Consider the following 18,913-nt stretch of genomic DNA (forward strand, 5'->3'; position numbering starts at 1 on the left):
TATATATATATATATATATATATATATATATATATTTAAATACAGGATTGCTAGCATTGTCAAACTGATTTTTTATTTTTTTTTTTTTTACACATTAAGCAAAAAAATGTAGTTTATTTCCATTTAAAACAACTTAAAATGCTTTTAATAAAGAATACAAAACAAAAAATTTTCTTTAGCAGTTATCCTCTTTAGAGTCACGTATGAGCTGGAACTTTTCCCAGCTGAATATTGGGCGAAAGTCTGGGTACACCCTTGACGAGTCGCCAGTCAATACGCTCAGGGCACATAGAGACAAATAAGAAGAATTATGGACAATAAAGCTAACGTAGATTTTTTTTGTAGCAAAGCCACGAGAGCACAGCGGAGAACATGAAAACTCCACACAAGAAGGCCGGGATTTGAACCATGATCCTCAAAAGTGTGAATCAGACATGCAAATCACTGCCGCTAGCTGGAATAAAAACATTTTAAAAGACAATCTCGTCAGATAGATTCTAATAAAACTGGGCTAGGTCAGTCAGTCTGGGCTTGGTCTCCGCTCTGTTGCGGTCCCGGTGCAGAAGGAGATTCCTCCTTGGAGAGAAGGTTGTTTTTGCGGAGCTGGCAGGCCTGTTGGTAAGGGGGGCTGATGGGCGGCTGGGTGGGGGGCGTGTACTGGTACTCCTTGCCAGCGTCCAGCTGAGGAAGACAGAACACAGTCGAAGTTTTACCGGGATTAACAGAGTATTTTGATCACGTGCGTCCTCACCTGCAGAGGGTAGGTTCTGTCGGAATCGAAGGCACTCAGGTCTCCGCATGCCAGGAAAGGAACGATGATGCGGTTTGGACCTTCTAACTGGTTAAAGTCTACATCTGTTTAAAACACACACACAATCCAGAATGAAGAAATAAAGAGGATTCTGGTCCTGATTTTTCCAAATTTGTCTGAATTCCCGTATTTTAAAAATGTTAAGAACTTTTCCATGTGACAGTCATAATCATTGTCGTAAATAGAGTTTGGTTTCAAAATGTGTCTTTTTAATGTTTTTATTACATCAAACTTGTAATGGTGGATGCAGTTGCAACCTGAATCAAATTGCCAGTAAATGAGATTTCGACGTTCCATCACCAAAAATATCTACACTGGGTACGGAAAGTTCAGACCCCCTTAAATTTTTCACTCTTTGTTATATTGCAGCCATTTGTTAAAATCATTTAAGTTTTTTTTCCTCATTAATGTATACACAGCACCCTATATTGAAAGAAAAAAAATGGAATTGTTGAAATTTTTGCTGATTAATTAAAAACGAAAAACTGAAATATCACACAGCCGTTAAGTATTCAGAGCCTCATATATTGAACTCGGGTGCTGTCCATTTCTTCTGATCATCCTTGAGATGGCTCTACACCTTCATGGACTTTGATTATATTGCTTGGACTTGATTAGGAAAGCCACACCCCTGTCTATATAAGACCTTACAGCTCACAGTGCATGTCAGAGCAAATGAGAAGCATGATGAAATGTCTGCTGCACGTAAGGTTCCTAAGAGCACAGTGGCCTAACATAATCCTGAAATGGAAGACGCTTGGGACGACCAGAACCCTTCCTAGAGCTGGCCCTCCGGCCAAACTGAGCAATCGGGGGAGAAGAGCCTTGGTGAGAGAGGTAAGAAGAACCCAAAGATCACTGCGGCTGAGCTCCAGAGATACAGTCGGGAGATGGGAGAAAGTTCTAGAAAGTCCACCGTCACTGCAGCCCTCCACCAGTCGGGGCTTTATGGCAGAGTGGTCCGACGGAAGCCTCTCCTCAGTGCAAGACACATGAAAGCCTGCATGGAGTTTGCTAAAAAAAAAACACCTGAAGGACACCAAGATGGTGAGAAATAAGATTCTCTGGTCTGATGAGAACAACATAGAAATTGTTGGCCTTAATTCTAAGCGGTGTGTGTGGAGAAAACCAGGCACTGCTCATCACCTGTCCAATACAGACCCAACAGTGAAGCACGGTGGTGGCAGCATCGTGCTGTGGGGGTGTTTTTCAGATGCAGGGACAGGACGACCGGTTGCAATCGAAGGAAAGATGAATGCGGCCAAGTACAGGGATGTCCTGGACGAAAACCTTCTCCAGAGTGCTTAGAACCTCAGACTGGGCCCAATGGTTCACCTTAAAAAAAAGACAATGACCCTCAGCACACAGCTAAAACGTCGAAGGAGAGGCTTCAGAACAACTCCTTGACTGTTTTTGAATGGTCCAGACCGAGCCCTGACTTAAACCCAATTGAGCATCTCCCGAAAGACCTGAAAATGGCTGCCCACCAACGTTCACCATCCAACCTGACAGAACTGGAGAGGATCTGCAAGGAGGAATGGCAGAGGATCCCCACATCCAAGGTGTGAAAAACATGTTGCATCATTCCCAAAAAGACGCAAGGCTGTATTAGCTCAAAGGGTGCGTCTACTAAATACTCAGCAAAGGCTCTGTAATACTTATGCCTGTGTGATTTCAGTTTTTCTTTTTTAATAAATCTGCAAAAATTTCAACACTTTATTTTTTCTGTCTATATGGGGTGCTGTGTGTACATTAATGTGGAAAAAATGAACTTAAATGAATTTAGCAAATGGCTGCAATATAAAAAAAGTGAACATTTTAAGGGGGCCTGAATACATTCTCTACCCACTGTAAGTCTGTGGATTAATTTTCCCTTTGCCAATTCAGTTTTCAACTCTGGGAACAAAACCAAATAAAACAATTTAAAAACTCTAATCGAAGCAGATTAATTAGAACGCAAACGTCAAAATTCAAATGTAGCTCTCTATTTTGAAAACAGACAAATAATATTGCTGATCGAATGATTTGGCTAGTTTATCTATGGACAATAGTTTTGGTTTCTATTCTATTCTGGTTTCTATTTTATGCAATGTACTTCTTTGAGGCATACAAGAAGAAAATGTCTTCTCTTGCATGGTATTTACATAATATTTATATTTCCTAGATCCACAATTGCTAACGAAACGATGCAAACTTCCCTAATGCGGGACTTATATTGCCAAAAAATATATACTTTTAACCAGCCCACGTTCTGAAGTGACGTGTTAATTCATTTCCAGTACAGATGCGGCGTCCTGTGTGGATGTGTATCATTTTATATTTCTATCTCGAAACACGTTTTAAGTGAGCTGTTATTTTGACGAGTCAATGTTCAGCGATTCCGTAACAAAATATGGAAGTTCCAAAACATTGGGCAATAGTCAACAAAATCCAAACTCTATTTCAAAGTGATTCAATTCAAAAAACAGGTTCTCTCATCAGCGGAAATTCATCTATTCTGCATGCCTACCCGTGTCCTTGCAGCTATCGATTTTTCAGAGGCCTACTCACCAATGATTGTCACTCGTTACTGTCTCTTGAGGATTTTTTTTTTTACTCGTTACGACTTTCAATCTTGAGGTGACGTAATGCCACAAGGCTCCCGGGAAGTCTAGAAGAGTTACGACACTTTTCGGACAGTCGAAGTGTCCCCTAGAGTCAAACTTTTGATTTCAACACTTTAGGTTGTTTTTTAATTTGTAAAAATAAATAAATAAACATACCACGTGGATCAATCAATAGTATTGATTTGTGACAAAATGTGAATATATGGGTCTTGGCTCAATAAAGGTGGGGAAACACACAGAGCCCACAAAATGGTCACATTAGAGCTGGAACAGCTCTACCAACAGCGACACATTATATATATTCTTTTTGTATGTATAAAGGACTTGTAGTTACCGTAGGAGTGATCGAGCAGAGGGTTGGACATGTTGGGCACGTAACCTTCTGGAGGACGGTAGTTCTGACACACCACAAATGCTTCTGTACGTCAGCAGAAAGAACATATTTAAAAAAATATATATCTATATATTAGGGTAGGGCATCGAGAACCGATTGGAATCCGTTCTCCCAGAACCCTTCAGATTGAAAAATTTCGGTTCCCAATTTCGATGCCTAGTCCTCACGCCGCGAAGAAGTGGTGAAAAGCAACGAAGAAGCGGCGTAAACCAACGAAGAAGAACGGGCACAATGACGTGATTTTGCCCAATGGCAGCGGCGGCGAACAAAAGTGTGTCTTAACTTTATTAAAATGAATGACCTCAGGGCAAAACTTGGAATGAGATAATATAATCCAAAAGAGTTTTGCCGATGTGTCGCGTCTGACGCGCTCCGAGCCTCAGCCTACACCGCCCGGAGCTTCAGTCAAGTCAACTCCCAGTCAACTCGGTGAGTGAAACAATAAAATACATCTATGCCAACATTGAGCCAGCTAACAAGGTCAACGGTTGCTTGCACTTTTGCACTGATGGCTTTTAGTGTTTATTTTAGTCTTCAAAACAACATAAGCGCCGATGACAACAACAAAAAAAAGAAAAGAAAAACATTGGGCTAAAACTTCACCGTAGCAATTTTACATCACAAAGTCCCCTAAAAGAATCGGAATCGAGAACCGTTTGAAACAGGAATCGAACTAAGGAACCGGAAACGGAATCGCTCAAAATCAAACCATGCCCAACCCTTTTATATCAGAATCAGAATCATCTTTATTTGCCAAGTATGTCCAAAAAACACACGGAATTTGTCTCCGGTAGTTGGAGCGGCTCTCGTACGACAAGTCAGTCAGTCAATTGACAGTGAACACTTTGGAGACATAATGACATTGAGAAAAACAGTCACTGAGCGACAAAGGGTTGCTAGTTATCTGGTAATGCCAGTACAATTATTATTATAATTTTTTTCCGACAATTGTGCAAAAAGATGCAGAGACCTCCAGGACTTAGAGCAGTTTGAATGACTAATATAGCAATAGTCCGGTGCAATGACCATTCGAGACTTCAAGGAGTGTATGCGGTTTAAAGTGACTAGTAGCGCGACAATCCGGGACGATGTCAATTGTGCAAATGTTGCAGATACTCCTCAGTCAGTGTGCAAGTGGGGCAGATGCTACTGTGGCATGAGTGGTCAGTATTGGTCAACAACAAATTGGTCCTCAGAACTTTGAGGCAGACGGTCTATATATATATATATATATATATATATATATATATATATATATATATATATATAAAAGGGTTGGACATTGTTTGAATATATATCTATATATATATAAATATATAAATAAAATATATCTAAAAAATATGCTCTTAAATGCTGACAAAGGCAGCAACAAACCAATGCTGGAGTTCCGGCTGCTACGAGGCTTAGCGCATGTCACGCCGCTGAAAAAGATCTTGAGCTGCGAGTACAGCAGCGTCACATCTTTGCCTCGGAAGATCTGACAGGGGAAAAAAAACAAAAACAAGAAAGGAAATGATGGAAATAGTCGAGTTTCTTTATTTCGCCCTTAATCGCCAAAGAGTTCCAAAGGACTTCACAGGCCCGCAGTCGGCAAAGACTGACAACATCAGATCAGTCAATCTAAACCCCCCGATCGGGCAGGGAAAAACTCAAAACCCCATTTGGAGAAAAAAGAAACCTTGAGAAGGGACCACAGATGGGGGGCGTGGGGGAGATGGATCCCCCTTCCAGGATGAGCAGGCTGCAATGGATGCCGATTGGCCAACATTTATCACATAGTCTGCTGCTGTACAATGCTCATTAAGATGGCATCATCATGGTTACATTTTTTTCATATTCTGTAAAGATATATTTTTTTAGGATCTTTGTGACTGCTGGGAAAAAAAGGCTTTTGGTTTTGTTTGGTAACAGAGGAAATTGATCAAATCCTAGAAAGGACAAAAAATTGAAATTGTTCGAATAATGTCATTGCAGTTTTCTACAAGCGAAGCGGAAAACATTTGTTTTTGTGTGTTTTTGGGGTGTGGGGGGAGGGAAATCGCCATATCTCACAACCCTACTTACAAGTGTAAAACGAAGTTAGGGGCTGATAATCGTATAACGGTATAAGCTTAACTAACCTTGGCCACAAAAGTTCCTCCTGGTTTAAGTACGTGAGTGGTGATGTTCAGCGCCTGAGGTGGAAAACAAAAAAAGTTAAAGGTAACTGAATTCAGCCGTCCTTCTTGCTAAAAACACTTCCTGGTGACTCACAGCCAATAGCAGCTGAGCCTGAATGTACTCGTCCACGTCATGGAGGCCCGTTACTACGGTGAGAAAAAACAATAACACGTGAGAGGAGCACACCGGCGGCAGCGGCGGGGGCCAGCGGCCGAGGGTCTCACCGTCGGGAGCGCCGTCGCACACCACCAAGTCTGCAGGGCGACCCTCGAAGTGGCGGATGATCTCCTCGGCCGTCGACACCTGAGATGCGAGAGCAGAGCACGTCGGGACTGTCACGTGATGCAACATCTGTGTTCAAATATCTCATACGTACACACACCGATTTATTTTAAACTTGGTCCTCACCTTGGTGATGTCTCCTTGAATCTGAATGACTCCTGGAAGAGGAGCCATGGCCTGCAGGTCCACCGCCACAATCTTCACCTCTTCACCGCTCTCAGGCTTATCCCCGAGACATCTAAATGACAACAAAATCCAAACAACGAAGAGGCAGACCAGTGTCCCTGTTCCGATTGTGTCAGACATCAGAGAATGTACTGTCCATCTCCTCAAATAGTGGCCGTCACGCTTCATAAATAGACGCCTCCCAGTTACATTTTGTGCAGTAAGTATAATTATGTCTACCTGAGTTTCCGACTCAGAACTTGACTCCAGCTGCCAGGAGCGGCACAAAGATCCACAGCTCTGTTCACACCTAGAATTAGCACACACAAACCAACACGAACAAGACCAAGTCATTGCACGACCGACGATAACGTGGCCTGCGGTAGCAAGTTTTGCAAAACACGATTTATTCTCCGAACAGTTTGATTTCTTTCCTCCCCAAAAAATGCACTAGACTTTGACTGATAATTCCCTGGCTTTGTACTATATATATTTTTTTTTTTGTACTCCAGATTAATTGTTTCCATTGTTAACAAATGTGTAAGAATCTGCAAGTCTTTAGGGGCTAAAGGTCCAAGAAATAATCCTCAAAAATACTAAACCTGTGCTACTAAACTACAATGGTGCCTTGATTTAAGAGATTAATTCATACCATGACCACACTCGTAACTCAAACCACGCGAATCGCCAAACATCTTTCCCCATTAAAATGAACAGAAATGCCAAGAATCCATTCCAGCCCCCCCCAAAAAAACAGTATTGTACTTCATAAAAACAAAGTATAAAAACAGCTCAATAGAACTTGGCCACAAGAGGTCAGTATAATGTATACATACAGCTACAAAAAAATGAAGAAGACAGTCACAACTGCTCACTAAGCTGCAGTAACATTAGTCGTTCTTCACAAAGTATATATGCCTGTGAGTCTTGTTACATTGTCTGTCTACATGAGTTGCTGCATGATTTGTGTTCAAATATCCATTGCTTAAAGGGTTGAAAAGGAGACTCTGTTCTCAATTCTCTTACCTGGTTAAATAAAGGTTAAATAAATATATACAACCGTGTTGTCCACACTAGTTTTGTTAGTCCCTCTACGGCGTTTTAGTGTTAGAATCAAGCTCGTGGTATTTTTTGTCAGACAAAGTTACGTTTGGTTAAATACACACAAACACTGTGCAATTCTCTTTTTTTATTTTTTGTTTTACATTAAACTTTAACTGGGAGAGGCAAGAAGCAGCTTGACGTGAGCACTGCTACGGGTTGTTAAGTCCACTGCCACCATCGAACGCTCATCACGAAAATTTCTGCTTGCAACTCAAAAGAAAAACCTGCAAGTCGAGGTTCCACTGGATCATGTGTGCTTGTCCTTCTGTTTGTTAGTTCGGAAGCTACTCTCTGGTTTATGAAGGATGGAGAAGAGACGTGGGTGCCATTATGATTCTGGGGAATGGACGCTTCCAATGATACAATATTGACTAACAACGTAAATAAGAAAGGGGGGGGGGGGGGGGAGCATCATCATCTTGAAAATGACCATATTCAGAACACTACCAGATTGTATTGGTCGTTGAAGTGTATTTTTTTTCTTCCTTCATAAAATGTTCCTCCCAAAATGTTTTGTGAGTAGGCCTATTGTTTTTGTATATTTTGTCATTCGTGTAACTCTGCGGTGTCCTATAAGTTTATGTTAAGTCAAAGCGACTGCTGTGAAAAGGGAATTTGCATTTGATCCGTCAAGCGTCGAGGTAAAATGAAGTCTGACCGGTGAACAGGTTGAACTCGTCGTTGAGCTGCAGCAGCTTGAAGGCGCTCCTCGCTCTCCAGCCTTCCTCTTTGGCCAGTCGGTAGTAAATGTCCCGTTTGTCTTTGGAGGAGCGACCCATACTGACCGGCCTCTTCTGCTGGACAAGAGTCATGTTACACCGTTTGGAAAAAGACTTGTTTCGGCCCGTTTAACGGTGTGGAAGTACCCATCCATACGCCATGTTCCACTTCTTAAACGTACATAACAAATCACTGACATTTGACTTGCTACGTTATAGCCGATGGGGTATAGGGTCATTTAGAAAATTCATTTGGTTGGTTTTTAAAATAGTTTGCTGACTTAAAAGTGCAGGTAAAACAATTCCATGTGTTTTCAACCTAGCTTTGGTGCCCAGTGTGTGTACACACGACACATTTAGGTGTAAGCGATAAATTTAAGTTCGAAACGTAAAGTACACACACACGCATATATATAGGACGTTATTGTAGTCGAAAATATCGTCGCACTCGTCTAAATTAGATGTGTAAAATGTTTTTTTTTGTATTTTTTACTTGAAGCAGAAAAGCGTTCCCGTTGCGATTCCGGGTAGAAGGACCCCTCTCAGGTGACCTACGCGCGCCTGCAAAAAATTGAGAGCGCCCCAAAATCAACTAGTAATACGCAACTACTTTTTTTCCAATTAAAAACAAAACACGAACGAGACTGTGGACGGACGAAAACAGTTTAACTCATAAAAATAAAACAAATTTAGATTATATTGAATAGAATATTATTGTATATCCATGAGATACCACGTGGTGGAACTGTATTGTGTAGCTTTTACAAAAACTGCACTTTCAACTTTTACTTTAACGTTTCATACAGGTAATTGTTACAATTAAGTGTACATGTAATAAGATTATTCTTAAAATGTATACCAACTTTTGTCCAGCCCTGCATAGTCAAAGATTAATTGATTGAATAAAAAATTAATTAACGGATAGCATGTGAAAAGCAAAAATCCAACAATGTGCAATCATTTGTCATACAAAAGTTTTATTTTGAAAAAGATGTAACAAAAATACTTTGTATATCATTAAAAACAACAGACATTCCCCCCAAAAAATCCAGCTTGTTAAGTATAAAAAAATATCGAAACAGAAAACTCTTAGAAAAGTGTAGAGTATAAATAATGTGGAATGTTCTTTCTATAAATAAAACATGTATTTGCATAAAACGCAAATATATACTGTATATGGAAAATAAATAATAACATTGCATTGACTGTGCGTGAGGAGTTGACTCGATTGCTGCAAGATGAGAAAAAAACCTGAGAAAACCAGCACCCGCCTCCTAAACTTTTGACAAATCAGACGCTTTCCTGGGATGATGATGATGATGATGATGACCCGTGTAGTGTGACGGCCCCTTCCTCTTCCTCAATGTCACCATTCCACGCCACCCACGGGTGCAAGAGGATCTGCTCCAGAGTTGGACGCTCGCACGGATCCAGGCTGAGGCACCAGCCAATCAGCTGCTGGCAATCTGTCACAAAACAATAGGAAATACGATGAGACACATAGAACAGGAAATGGAAATTAAAGCGATGCAGGAAAGCATCTCTGTGCTCTGAACAAATGGGCTAACCCAGCAAGCCCCATCTATAGTACAAAGGTGCAAGGTTCCGCTAAACGTTCATTGTTCCAGGGAAAAGGAAATCTGTCCCGGCACAATAGGGGTACAGGTTGTTGGTACCTGCGGAGAGGGTGGGGCCGAAACGCAGTCGCCTGCTGAGGATGTGTTCGTCGTGCTCAAAGGGAATGTCTCCGCACACCATGTCGTACAGCAGTACCCCCAGGGACCACACGGTGGCAGAGCGGCCGTGGTAGCGACTGAGACGAATCCACTCTGGAGGACTGTACACACGAGTACCTAAACACACAATCACAATTTAATTTTTAAATATATCCATCCATCCATCCATCCATTTTCTGAGCCGCTTCTCCTCACTAGGGCCGGGGTCGTGCTGGAGCCTATCCCAGCTATCATCGGGCAAGAGGCGGGGTCCACCCTGAACCGGTTGCCAGCCAATCGCAGGGCACACACAAACAAACATTCGCACTCACATTCACACCTACGGGCAATTTAGAGTCTCCAATTCTTGCATGTTTTTTGGGATGTGGGAGAAAACCCACGCAGGCGGGCCGGGGATTGAACCCCGGTTCTCAGAACTGTGAGGCAGACGCTCTAACCTGTCGTCATTTTAAGACCTTCTCAAATTTAAGATTTAATTAATTTATGACAGTGCCAAACTCACCGTCAAAGTCTGTGTAAATTCCATCTTTGAGCAGCGCTCCCGACCCAAAGTCGATGAGTTTGATGTGGCCAGTGCGCAGGTCCACCACCAGGTTCTCATCCTTGATGTCGCGGTGGAGCACGCCGCACGCGTAGCAGTGGCGCACCGCCTCCAGCACCTGGCGGAAGAAGCCACGCGCCACCGCCTCGTCCAGTGCGCCGCGCTCCGTGATGTAGTCGAAGAGATCCTGGCCCGACTCTGGGCGCTCCAGCACCAACAGCCAGCCGTCGGGGTGCTCCCGCCAGTCCAGGAGGCGCGCCACGCCGCCAAACTCCTCCCCCACCTTCTTCAGCAGCACGATCTCCAGCGGAACCACGGCGCCACACTGACCAATGGAAAACATGTACAAATGATCACAGACAACATATCAAAATAAATAGCATTCTGGCCAAGTCATCAAGACTAATAATTTGGGTACAAGTTTGCTTGCATTCATTATTTTTGTATTACACTATCATTCTTTATTAAATTATCACTATTACAATATTTTGTTATTTTTATATACAGTGTGGGCGGCACGGTGGGCGACTGGTTAGGACATCCGCCTCATAGTTCTGGGGACCGGGGTTCAAATCCCTTCCCCACCTGTGTGGAGTTTGCATGTTCTCCCCGTGCCTGCGTGGGTTTTCTCCGGGCACTCCGGTTTCCCCCCGCATCCCAAAAACATGCATGGTCGGTTAATTGAAGTCTCTAAATTGCCCCTAGGTGTGAATGTGAGTGCGAATGGTTGATGGTTGAATGGGTTAATGTTTAAGATCATCAAACACATGTAAATAGACAAATATAAACAAAGTGAACTGAAAATGTTGCTAATAACTGGTTGGGCCATCAGCAGCACCACCTGAAATCAAGCGTTTTCTATAACTAGCAATGAGCCATTCGCATCACACAGAAATGTTTTAGTTCAGCAAAAACGGAGGGTTTTTGCGCATTAACTGCTTTTTAAGGTCATGCAACTGAATTTCAATCTGATTCAAGTCTGGACTTTGACTAGGCCACTCCAAAAATTTGCAGTGTCGTCTTGCATCTGCCAAAAATCTGGATATTTCATTCCGCTTCTAAATTGCGGCAAGTTGCAGATGTTTCTATTGTTGTTATGGCTGTGCGTATGGGAACATTAGCTCTATTTTATGGTCATAAATCGCTGTAAAACATGCTTATTTGGGGATAAGGCCTCTTTATACTCCCATGGCCGACAAATTGCCCTGTGCTGCCTTTCTGCGTTTTTGTTCCACGGTCGCCATTATTGTGTATTTGTTCCTTGCTACGGAAAGTAAAAACGGCTACCGGAAATGGCCACATAATGCAGAGGAAACTCCCCCATGTGGCGTCCTAGCCAATACCAGCCGTAGCGACACCCCCGACTTGAAGGACAACTGCATAACACTTTCAAAACAGCGCGCGTGGCTTACGCTCGAGTATAAATGCAAACTGCGTGCGGGATAGCCGCAGTGACGTCAGCGCGGTCGCCGTCCGCGCGAGTAAAGAGAAGCCGATACGTGCCATGCTGTAATCTTAATCTCACCCTCGCTTGCTTGCACGCACGCGCGCACGCACGCGCGCACACACACACACACACACACTACAATATTTGGCTACTCTACCAGTAACGGAATCATAATCAATTCATGCTTGTGTATTTTCTCTGTCAATTTGACAAAATGTCCTATTTTTAATAAATGGATAGAACCTTTTTTTTTATTTATTTATTTTTTTTTTTTTTAAATGTGATTAATCGATTATTCGAAAGTAGAATCGACAGATTAATTGGTAATATAATCGTTATTGCAGGTTTAAAAATGTTAAAAGGCAATTAAAGAAAACATCTCCATACAAGTCCATTAATTAAAATAAGCTCACCAAAGAGCTCCACTCAGTCACTCTGTCTCTGCACACATGTTTCACCGCCACCTGCAAGGACACAATAGCAACAAACAGTTAAAACATAAATATGCCTGACCACAATGTATGCCATAATCCAGCCCTATGGGGGGCACAAGCCACTGCAAACTGTAGGCCGGTCCCAAGCCCGGATAAATGCAGAGGGTTGCGTCAGGAAGGGCATCTGGTTTAAAACTTTGGATAAACGCTCATATTTGTTTGGCAAAGAATTCCATACCGGATCGGTCGTGGCCCGGGTTAACAACGTTAGCCACCGGCACAGTCAACCTGCAGGGCGCCTGTGTAAATTCAGCTACTGTGGGTCGAAGTCGAAGAAGAGGTGGAAAGCGGGTTATTCGGCAGAAAGAGAAGAGGAAAGCACAGAGCCTAGAACTGAATGTGGGGACTTTGAACGTTGGGACTATGACAGGAAAATCTCAGGAGTTGGTTGACCTGATGATTTAGGAGAAAGGTTGATTTGACCATGGTGTAGATGGGAAAGGAATGGAGTCGGGGTTATTTTAAAAGAAGAGCTGGCTAAGAATGTCTTGGAGGTGAAAAGAGTATCAGATGGAGTGATGAGGCTGAAACTTGAAATTGAGGGTCTTATGTATAATGTAATTAGCGGCTATGCCCCACAGGTAGGATGTGACCTAGAGGTGAAAGAGAAATTCTGGAAGGAGCTAGACGAAGTAGTTCTGAGCATCCCAGAGAGAGAGAGTCGTGATTGGTGCAGATTGTAATGGACATGTTGGTGAAGGAAATAGGGGTGATGAAGAAGTGATGGGTAAGTACGGCATCCAGGAAAGGAACTTGGAGGGACAGATGGTGGTAGACTTTGCAAAAAGGATCGAAATGACCGTAGTGAACACTTTTTTCCAGAAGAAGCAGGAACATAGGGTGACCTACAAGAGCGGAGGTAGAAGCACGCAGGTGGATTACATCTTGTGCACACGATGTAATCTGACGGAGGTTACCGACTGTAAGGTTGTGGTAGGGGAGAGTGTGGCTAGACGGCAAAGAAGATGGTGGTGGGGAGGAAGATTAGGAAGACAAAGGCAGAGCAGAGAACCATGTGGTGGAAGCTGAGAAAGGAATATTGTTGCACGGTTGTCTCGAGAAGAGCTGAGACAAGACGAGTGTTGTGCAGCTTTTCGGGAAGAGGTGAGACAGGCTCTCGGTGGACAGGAGGAGCTTCCAGAAGACTGGACCACTGCAGCCAAGGTAATCAGAGAGGCAGGCGGGAGAGTACTTGGTGTATCTTCTGGCAGGAAAGGAGAGAAGGAGACTTGGTGGTGGAACCTCACAGTACAGGAAATCATACAAGGAGAGAGGTTAGCCAAGAAGAAGTGGCACACTGAGAGGACCGAGCAGAGGCGAAAGGAATACATTGAGATGCGACACAGGGCAAAGGTAGAGGTGGCAAAGGCAAAACAAGAGGCATATGATGACATGTATGGCAGGTTGGACACTAAAGAAGGAGAAAAGGATCTATACAGGTTGGCCAGACAGAGGGACGGAGATGGGAAGGATGTGCAGCAGGTTAGGGTGATTAAGGATAGAGATGGAAATATGTTGACTGGTGCCAGCAGTGTGCTCGATAGATGGAAAGAATACTTTGAGGAGTTGATTGAGGAAAATGAGACAGAAGGGAGAGTAGAAGAGGCAAGTGTGATGGACCAGGAAGTGGCAATGATTAGCATGCACTGGAAAGCAGAGGAATGAAGATTAGCCGAAGTAAGACAGAATATATGTGCATGAATGAGAGGGGTGGTGGGGGACGAATGAGGCTACAGGGAGAAGAGATAGCAAGGGTGGAGGACTTTAAATACTTGGGGTCAACCGTCCAGAGCAATGGTGAGTGTGGTCAGGAAGTGAAGAAACGGGTCCAAGCAGGTTGGAACGGGTGGAGGAAGGTGTCAGGTGTGTTATGTGACAGAAGAGTCTCTGCGAGGATGAAAGGCAAAATTTAGAAGACAGTGGTGAGGCCAGCCATGATGGATGGATTGGAGACAGTGGTACTGAAGAGACAACAGGAAGCAGAGCTGGAGGAAATGAAGATGTTGACCCCTAAAGGGAGAAGCCCAAAGGAAAAGAACAAGACAGTGTATCCCATCAGTTAGACAATTTATTGTTTCAAGAAAATATGCACAGGTGTCAAACTTTTTGTGCTCAAGGGGCTCATTTGATTTACAAAATAAATAAATAAATAAATAAAGAAGAAAAAAAGATGGACCAGGTCGTCTACAGATGAGGAAAGATGGTTCATTCCTATACTAGAATCTAACCACCAGCCAATTAGAAAATAAAATAGAATGTGGCTTTATTACTAGGGATAAACTGATTATGTGCTGGGCAGATATTCGGCATTTTGACCTTTTTTTTTAAATTATTATTATTTTCCGTTCACGTCATAAGACATGCTCCTGAGCCTGGGAACTCCTTGCGCCTTTTGTTAGACTTTTATAACAAAGATTTATATGGTCTATAAGAGTTATATATATATATATATATATATATAAAACGTTCCAAATTTGAAAAGCTGTTTCATAAACATATGCCTAAAAGGCATTTGAACTTTGTAATACTCTAAATTTTGATGCCAATATTTTCCATTTTCAAGCAAATTGAATATTGTCTCCAAATAACAGCCTCCCAAATTTTTAATTGTATCGGCCCCGAAAAAAACATATCCTATATTTACTACAGCAGCAAATACATTGAAAACCAAATATTGTCTAATCATTCTCCCAACCCTGGGAGGATTACAATTCACAACAGAGATTGAGGGCAAATGTTTCACTTTTGCAGCCAATAATCCTGAAGCTTCTTTGGGGAAAAGAAGACCCTTTAATAAAGTTTCAAAAAGTAGGAACTAACCGGAAAGCACCCGCCTTCAGAAAGAAGAAAAAAAAAAAAAAAAGCTTAACGTCGAACAATTACGACGCCGTTGACTGAGAGGTAGCAGTTTTTTTATTTTTTTTACTTTAACGCAATTACAAGGCTATCAACTTCGAATGTAGATTCTTCGGAGATTTATTTGGACGTTTTATTTTAAACACCCCAAACCGGAAGTCGTGTCGCTCACCGCCTCGTCGTCACCCATCCCACCACGTGCTCGCAATCAAAACAAAAGCAGCTCTTACCGGCACGCCGTCGGCCACGCGGACGCCCGAGTAGACGGTGCCGAACCCGCCGCTACCCAGCACCGAGTCCAGTCGGTACACCTTCTCAAACGGCGGCGCGTCCTCTTTGGCTGAGGAGCACAGTTAAAACAAAAAGTTGAATTCATAAGCAGTTACAAATAACTGTGAGCAAATAGGAAAACGCTAACACGTGTCGTACCACACGCACGGCAAACCAACAATGACTCATGGCTTTAAAACGACTATGATTATGAAGATGGTATATAATGAAGGCATGTTGTCGTTACCCTGTTGTTGCTTTGCCGGCGGCATTTCCACGCTGCACGCCGCCGAAGACAAGGCGGAGCCCAGTTTAGAGAGCAGCATAATTCCTGTGCGGCCCTCCTTATAATTCATGTATGGAGTTACAAACGGGTCGAAAACGTACGGCCAGCGACTCGCGAGCAGCGTTGGAAGCCTCGGTCGTTGTCACGGGCGAACTGCAAGAAAAGCACAAGCGATGTCGGCCATTTTAGTAGATGCGCGCCACTGGCTGGGCGGCCTCGCGGAGGGGTTTCAAATCAATGCATTGTTTACAACCCAAGTACCCATCCGCGACAGCACGAAACCGTAGACGTTCATTGCATACTCAAAGATGAAAAAAACAAACGAGTGTTTTCATGACAGTATTCAATTCATACGGAATTCCAGTCAACTTTGTGTACTATATAACTTAACCGACGACAGCGCAAGCGGACTAGTTTTACATAGTAGTCGTAGTAGTAGTAGTAGTAGTAGTAGTAGTAAGGATATCCCGCATGTTGGTAACGCGGTTCTTCGGAACGTTTAAAGAGTACAATAACACGCTTATTTGCTTCAAGCAGATGTGGAGCCCAGACTAAAAGGGACCTTAAAGTGACCCATCATACAGCCTGTTTTAGTTTCAAAGTCAGGTGAAAAACAAAAACAAGGGTGTTCGTGTGGAGGTCAAGGTAGATCTTGCGACCATGCTGCTGCCGAAGCAAGGCCGGCCACAACCGCGAGGGGGGGCTAGCTCATGTCTGTGTTGAATGCTAATGAGGCCAACCTCTGATCGGCCAAAATCAACACGTCGAAATGACCATTTGCGTGAGGTGGCCAATTTAATTTGAAGTCCTAATGTCAATTTCTTCTTTGAAAATTAAAAAAGGAATTCGTCCCTGGGTGGGCTCGAACCACCAACCTTTCGGTTAACAGCCGAACGCGCTAACCGATTGCGCCACAGAGACATACTCTACTCCGAGTCACAGCGCCGGTCCTTTCTGTACAATTTCCATATTCCATATTCGAGCATTATTACTGATGATTAAAACTGGCAACAGCATTTACCACGAATACAAAATATTGTTCAAATATTTTATTAAATAACAGGTTCGTTTTCTATAATTAAATTGATTATAAATAATCAAATGCTTTTACATACACATTTCAACTTTTTTTTTTTTTAAAACCTCATCGACAAACGACCTTCATTTGACAAATCCAATGTGGCCTTTCAACACAAAAGTTTGGCCACCCCTGGAGTCAGGAGTTGGTCAGGGGGGCAATGTGACCCGTCTGCATTGCGAACGTGACTCCACTCAGTTGTTGTCGTCTATGTTTAGCCGCTCTATTTTCAAATGGACTCCCCGTCAGAGTGAAGCAGCTTCTTGACAGCACGTCAGGAAACCTTCCAGCCACTGAAGATTTTTGAGCGAGCGTCTTAATGTCGTCACACGGCAGCGAATCTGAAAACAACAACCGCGATGTCGACTTGGGCGGTGATTGTCGGCCTGGTAGTCCCGCCACTGCCAGGCTGACGGTGGTGGTGGAGGATACTCGCTTCTCAGAGGAGAAAACTCTGCTGGTCCAGAGCTGTGACTACTTTGGCGCCCTTTACCGCTCAGGGATGAGGGAGTGTCGCCAGGAGGAGATCCACCTCCAGTGCCTGCACGCTCGTGGCTTCTTCATCACTTTGGCGGTCATGCGAGGCGAGGCGCTTGGTTTGGATGCCGACGACATCGTGGAGGCCATCCAATGCGCGGCTTTCCTGCAGGCGTCACCACTCACCAGGCACCTGGTGGACCTCGTGGACTCCGACAACTGCTTGCTCATGTTCCACACCGCCGCCACATTTGGCCTCCTGGAGCTATACCACGCCGCTGCGCTGTACATCCGTAATATGTACGCCGACATAGAGGTGGAAGTAAGGCAGACTTTGCCATCGGAACTGATTTCTTTCGTGGAGTCGCTGACCCCAAGCGCTTTCGTGGCCGTCGGTGCCCATGTCACCTGCGGCACGAGTGAAAACATCCACGCCGCCTCCAGGACCGTCTGCTACCTGGATGAAACCGGGAATACATGGAAAACTCTGACCGATCTCCCCCTGGAGGCCAGCACCTCCATGGCGGGCGTGACCGTCCTGGACAACAAGCTCTATGTCGTCGGCGGTGTCCGCGGTCTCCACAAAGACGTCGTCGACACATGCTTCTGCTACGACGTTGAAAAGAACATCTGGACCGAGCTGGCCGGTCCCGGCCAGCCACGCTTCAACCTCGGCCTCATCGGCCAAAATGGCCACCTCTACGCCATTGGAGGAGAGTATGAGCGGATCGTGATGTCGTCTGTGGAAATACTGGATGTCCAGACCGGCAGATGGAGGTTCGCTGCCCACTTGCCTCGGCCAGCGGCGGGGGCGGCGTGCACCAAAGTCACGAGGAGAATTTTTGTGTGCTTGTGGCGGCCCATGGAGACCACTGAGATCCACGAGTATGTTCCGAGTACGGACGAGTGGCGTCTGGTCACCAGCCTCATCCGACGCCAGAGCTACGGCCACTGCATGGTGGGCCACAGGGACGATCTGTACGTGATGCGCAACGGGCCGTCGGACGACTTCCTGAGGTGCGTGATGGACTGTTACAACCTGAGCACGGGCCAGTGGACCTCTCTGCCGGGACACTTCGCCAACAGCAAGGGTTCGCTCTTCACTGCCGTGGTCCGATGCGACTCTGTCTTCACGCTCAACAGGAGCGCCACGCTGGAGTATGTTGTCCACGGGAAGACCTGGAAACCGCGACGCCAGATGAAAGGTTTCCCCCGGAGTGGATCAGTGTGGACGTTCTTGCTCAGGCTACCAATGGTCCAAATACATTCGACAAATGATTGACCATTTATATATTTGTGTCCAGGGAAACACAGACATTCCTGCTCTCGTATTCTGCTGTACATCATCTTTGGGAAGACCCGGACATATGACGCTTGATGAAAGGCTTCCTCCGGAGCGCATCGGTCCGGATGTTCTGCTACCAACGGTCCAAACACTTCAGACAAATGATTGTACTTATTATTTTGAGTACAATTATTTTTCTGTG

General features: G+C 44.2%; 3 protein-coding genes and 1 non-coding gene across 5 annotated transcripts; 1 reads left to right on the forward strand and 3 right to left on the reverse strand.

The window, feature by feature from the left end:
- Positions 1–99: 99 nt before the first annotated feature.
- On the reverse strand, positions 100–8,794 carry ftsj1 (FtsJ RNA 2'-O-methyltransferase 1). The gene is made up of 11 exons (XM_061677534.1): positions 8,735–8,794; positions 8,181–8,316; positions 6,659–6,728; positions 6,380–6,491; positions 6,196–6,274; positions 6,065–6,117; positions 5,932–5,985; positions 5,186–5,288; positions 3,752–3,835; positions 752–855; positions 100–681 (listed from the first exon to the last, which is right to left on the reverse strand). The coding sequence occupies exons 2-11, from the start codon at positions 8,299–8,301 to the stop codon at positions 517–519; spliced, it is 945 nt and encodes a 314-aa protein (XP_061533518.1). The 5' UTR covers positions 8,302–8,316; positions 8,735–8,794; the 3' UTR covers positions 100–516.
- A 490-nt stretch (positions 8,795–9,284) lies between these two features.
- Positions 9,285–16,542, reverse strand: LOC133402595 (serine/threonine-protein kinase pim-3-like). 2 transcript variants are annotated; one of them, XM_061676502.1, is made up of 7 exons: positions 15,973–16,542; positions 15,833–15,864; positions 15,546–15,655; positions 12,379–12,429; positions 10,480–10,843; positions 9,918–10,094; positions 9,285–9,707 (listed from the first exon to the last, which is right to left on the reverse strand). In XM_061676502.1, exons 2-7 carry the CDS (start codon positions 15,855–15,857, stop codon positions 9,532–9,534), a joined length of 903 nt encoding a protein of 300 aa, XP_061532486.1. In that variant the 5' UTR covers positions 15,858–15,864; positions 15,973–16,542; the 3' UTR covers positions 9,285–9,531. The 2 variants fall into 2 exon arrangements, with proteins under 2 accessions (XP_061532486.1, XP_061532485.1); XM_061676501.1 differs by having other exon boundaries at positions 15,833–16,542.
- Positions 16,543–16,718: 176 nt separating this feature from the next.
- Positions 16,719–16,792, reverse strand: trnan-guu (transfer RNA asparagine (anticodon GUU)). The gene has a single exon. It is a non-coding gene; the product is annotated as a tRNA-Asn (tRNA).
- A 476-nt stretch (positions 16,793–17,268) lies between these two features.
- Positions 17,269–18,708, forward strand: kbtbd13b (kelch repeat and BTB domain containing 13b). The gene has a single exon (XM_061677391.1). The coding sequence runs from the start codon at positions 17,269–17,271 to the stop codon at positions 18,706–18,708; it is 1,440 nt and encodes a 479-aa protein (XP_061533375.1).
- Positions 18,709–18,913: the final 205 nt, after the last annotated feature.

This window comes from Phycodurus eques, chromosome 5, assembly GCF_024500275.1.
Source record: "Phycodurus eques isolate BA_2022a chromosome 5, UOR_Pequ_1.1, whole genome shotgun sequence".
NCBI classification, from domain to species: Eukaryota; Metazoa; Chordata; class Actinopteri; order Syngnathiformes; family Syngnathidae; genus Phycodurus; species Phycodurus eques.

Coding starts and splice junctions, on each gene's coding strand:
- LOC133402595 (XM_061676501.1), bottom strand. CDS start 15,941: ATGAATTATAAGGAGGGCCGCACAGGAATTATGCTGCTCTCTAAACTG. Junction 15,656..15,832: donor GCCGGCAAAGCAACAACAGG/GTAACGACAACA, acceptor TGTGCTCCTCAG/CCAAAGAGGACGCGCCGCCG. Junction 9,708..9,917: donor CGGCCCCACCCTCTCCGCAG/GTACCAACAACC, acceptor GTTTTGTGACAG/ATTGCCAGCAGCTGATTGGC.
- ftsj1 (XM_061677534.1), bottom strand. CDS start 8,301: ATGGGTCGCTCCTCCAAAGACAAACGGGACATTTACTACCGACTGGCC. Junction 5,986..6,064: donor AGGCTCAGCTGCTATTGGCT/GTGAGTCACCAG, acceptor TTTCCACCTCAG/GCGCTGAACATCACCACTCA. Junction 5,289..5,931: donor GAGGAACTTTTGTGGCCAAG/GTTAGTTAAGCT, acceptor TTCCCCTGTCAG/ATCTTCCGAGGCAAAGATGT.
- kbtbd13b (XM_061677391.1), top strand. CDS start 17,269: ATGTCGTCACACGGCAGCGAATCTGAAAACAACAACCGCGATGTCGAC.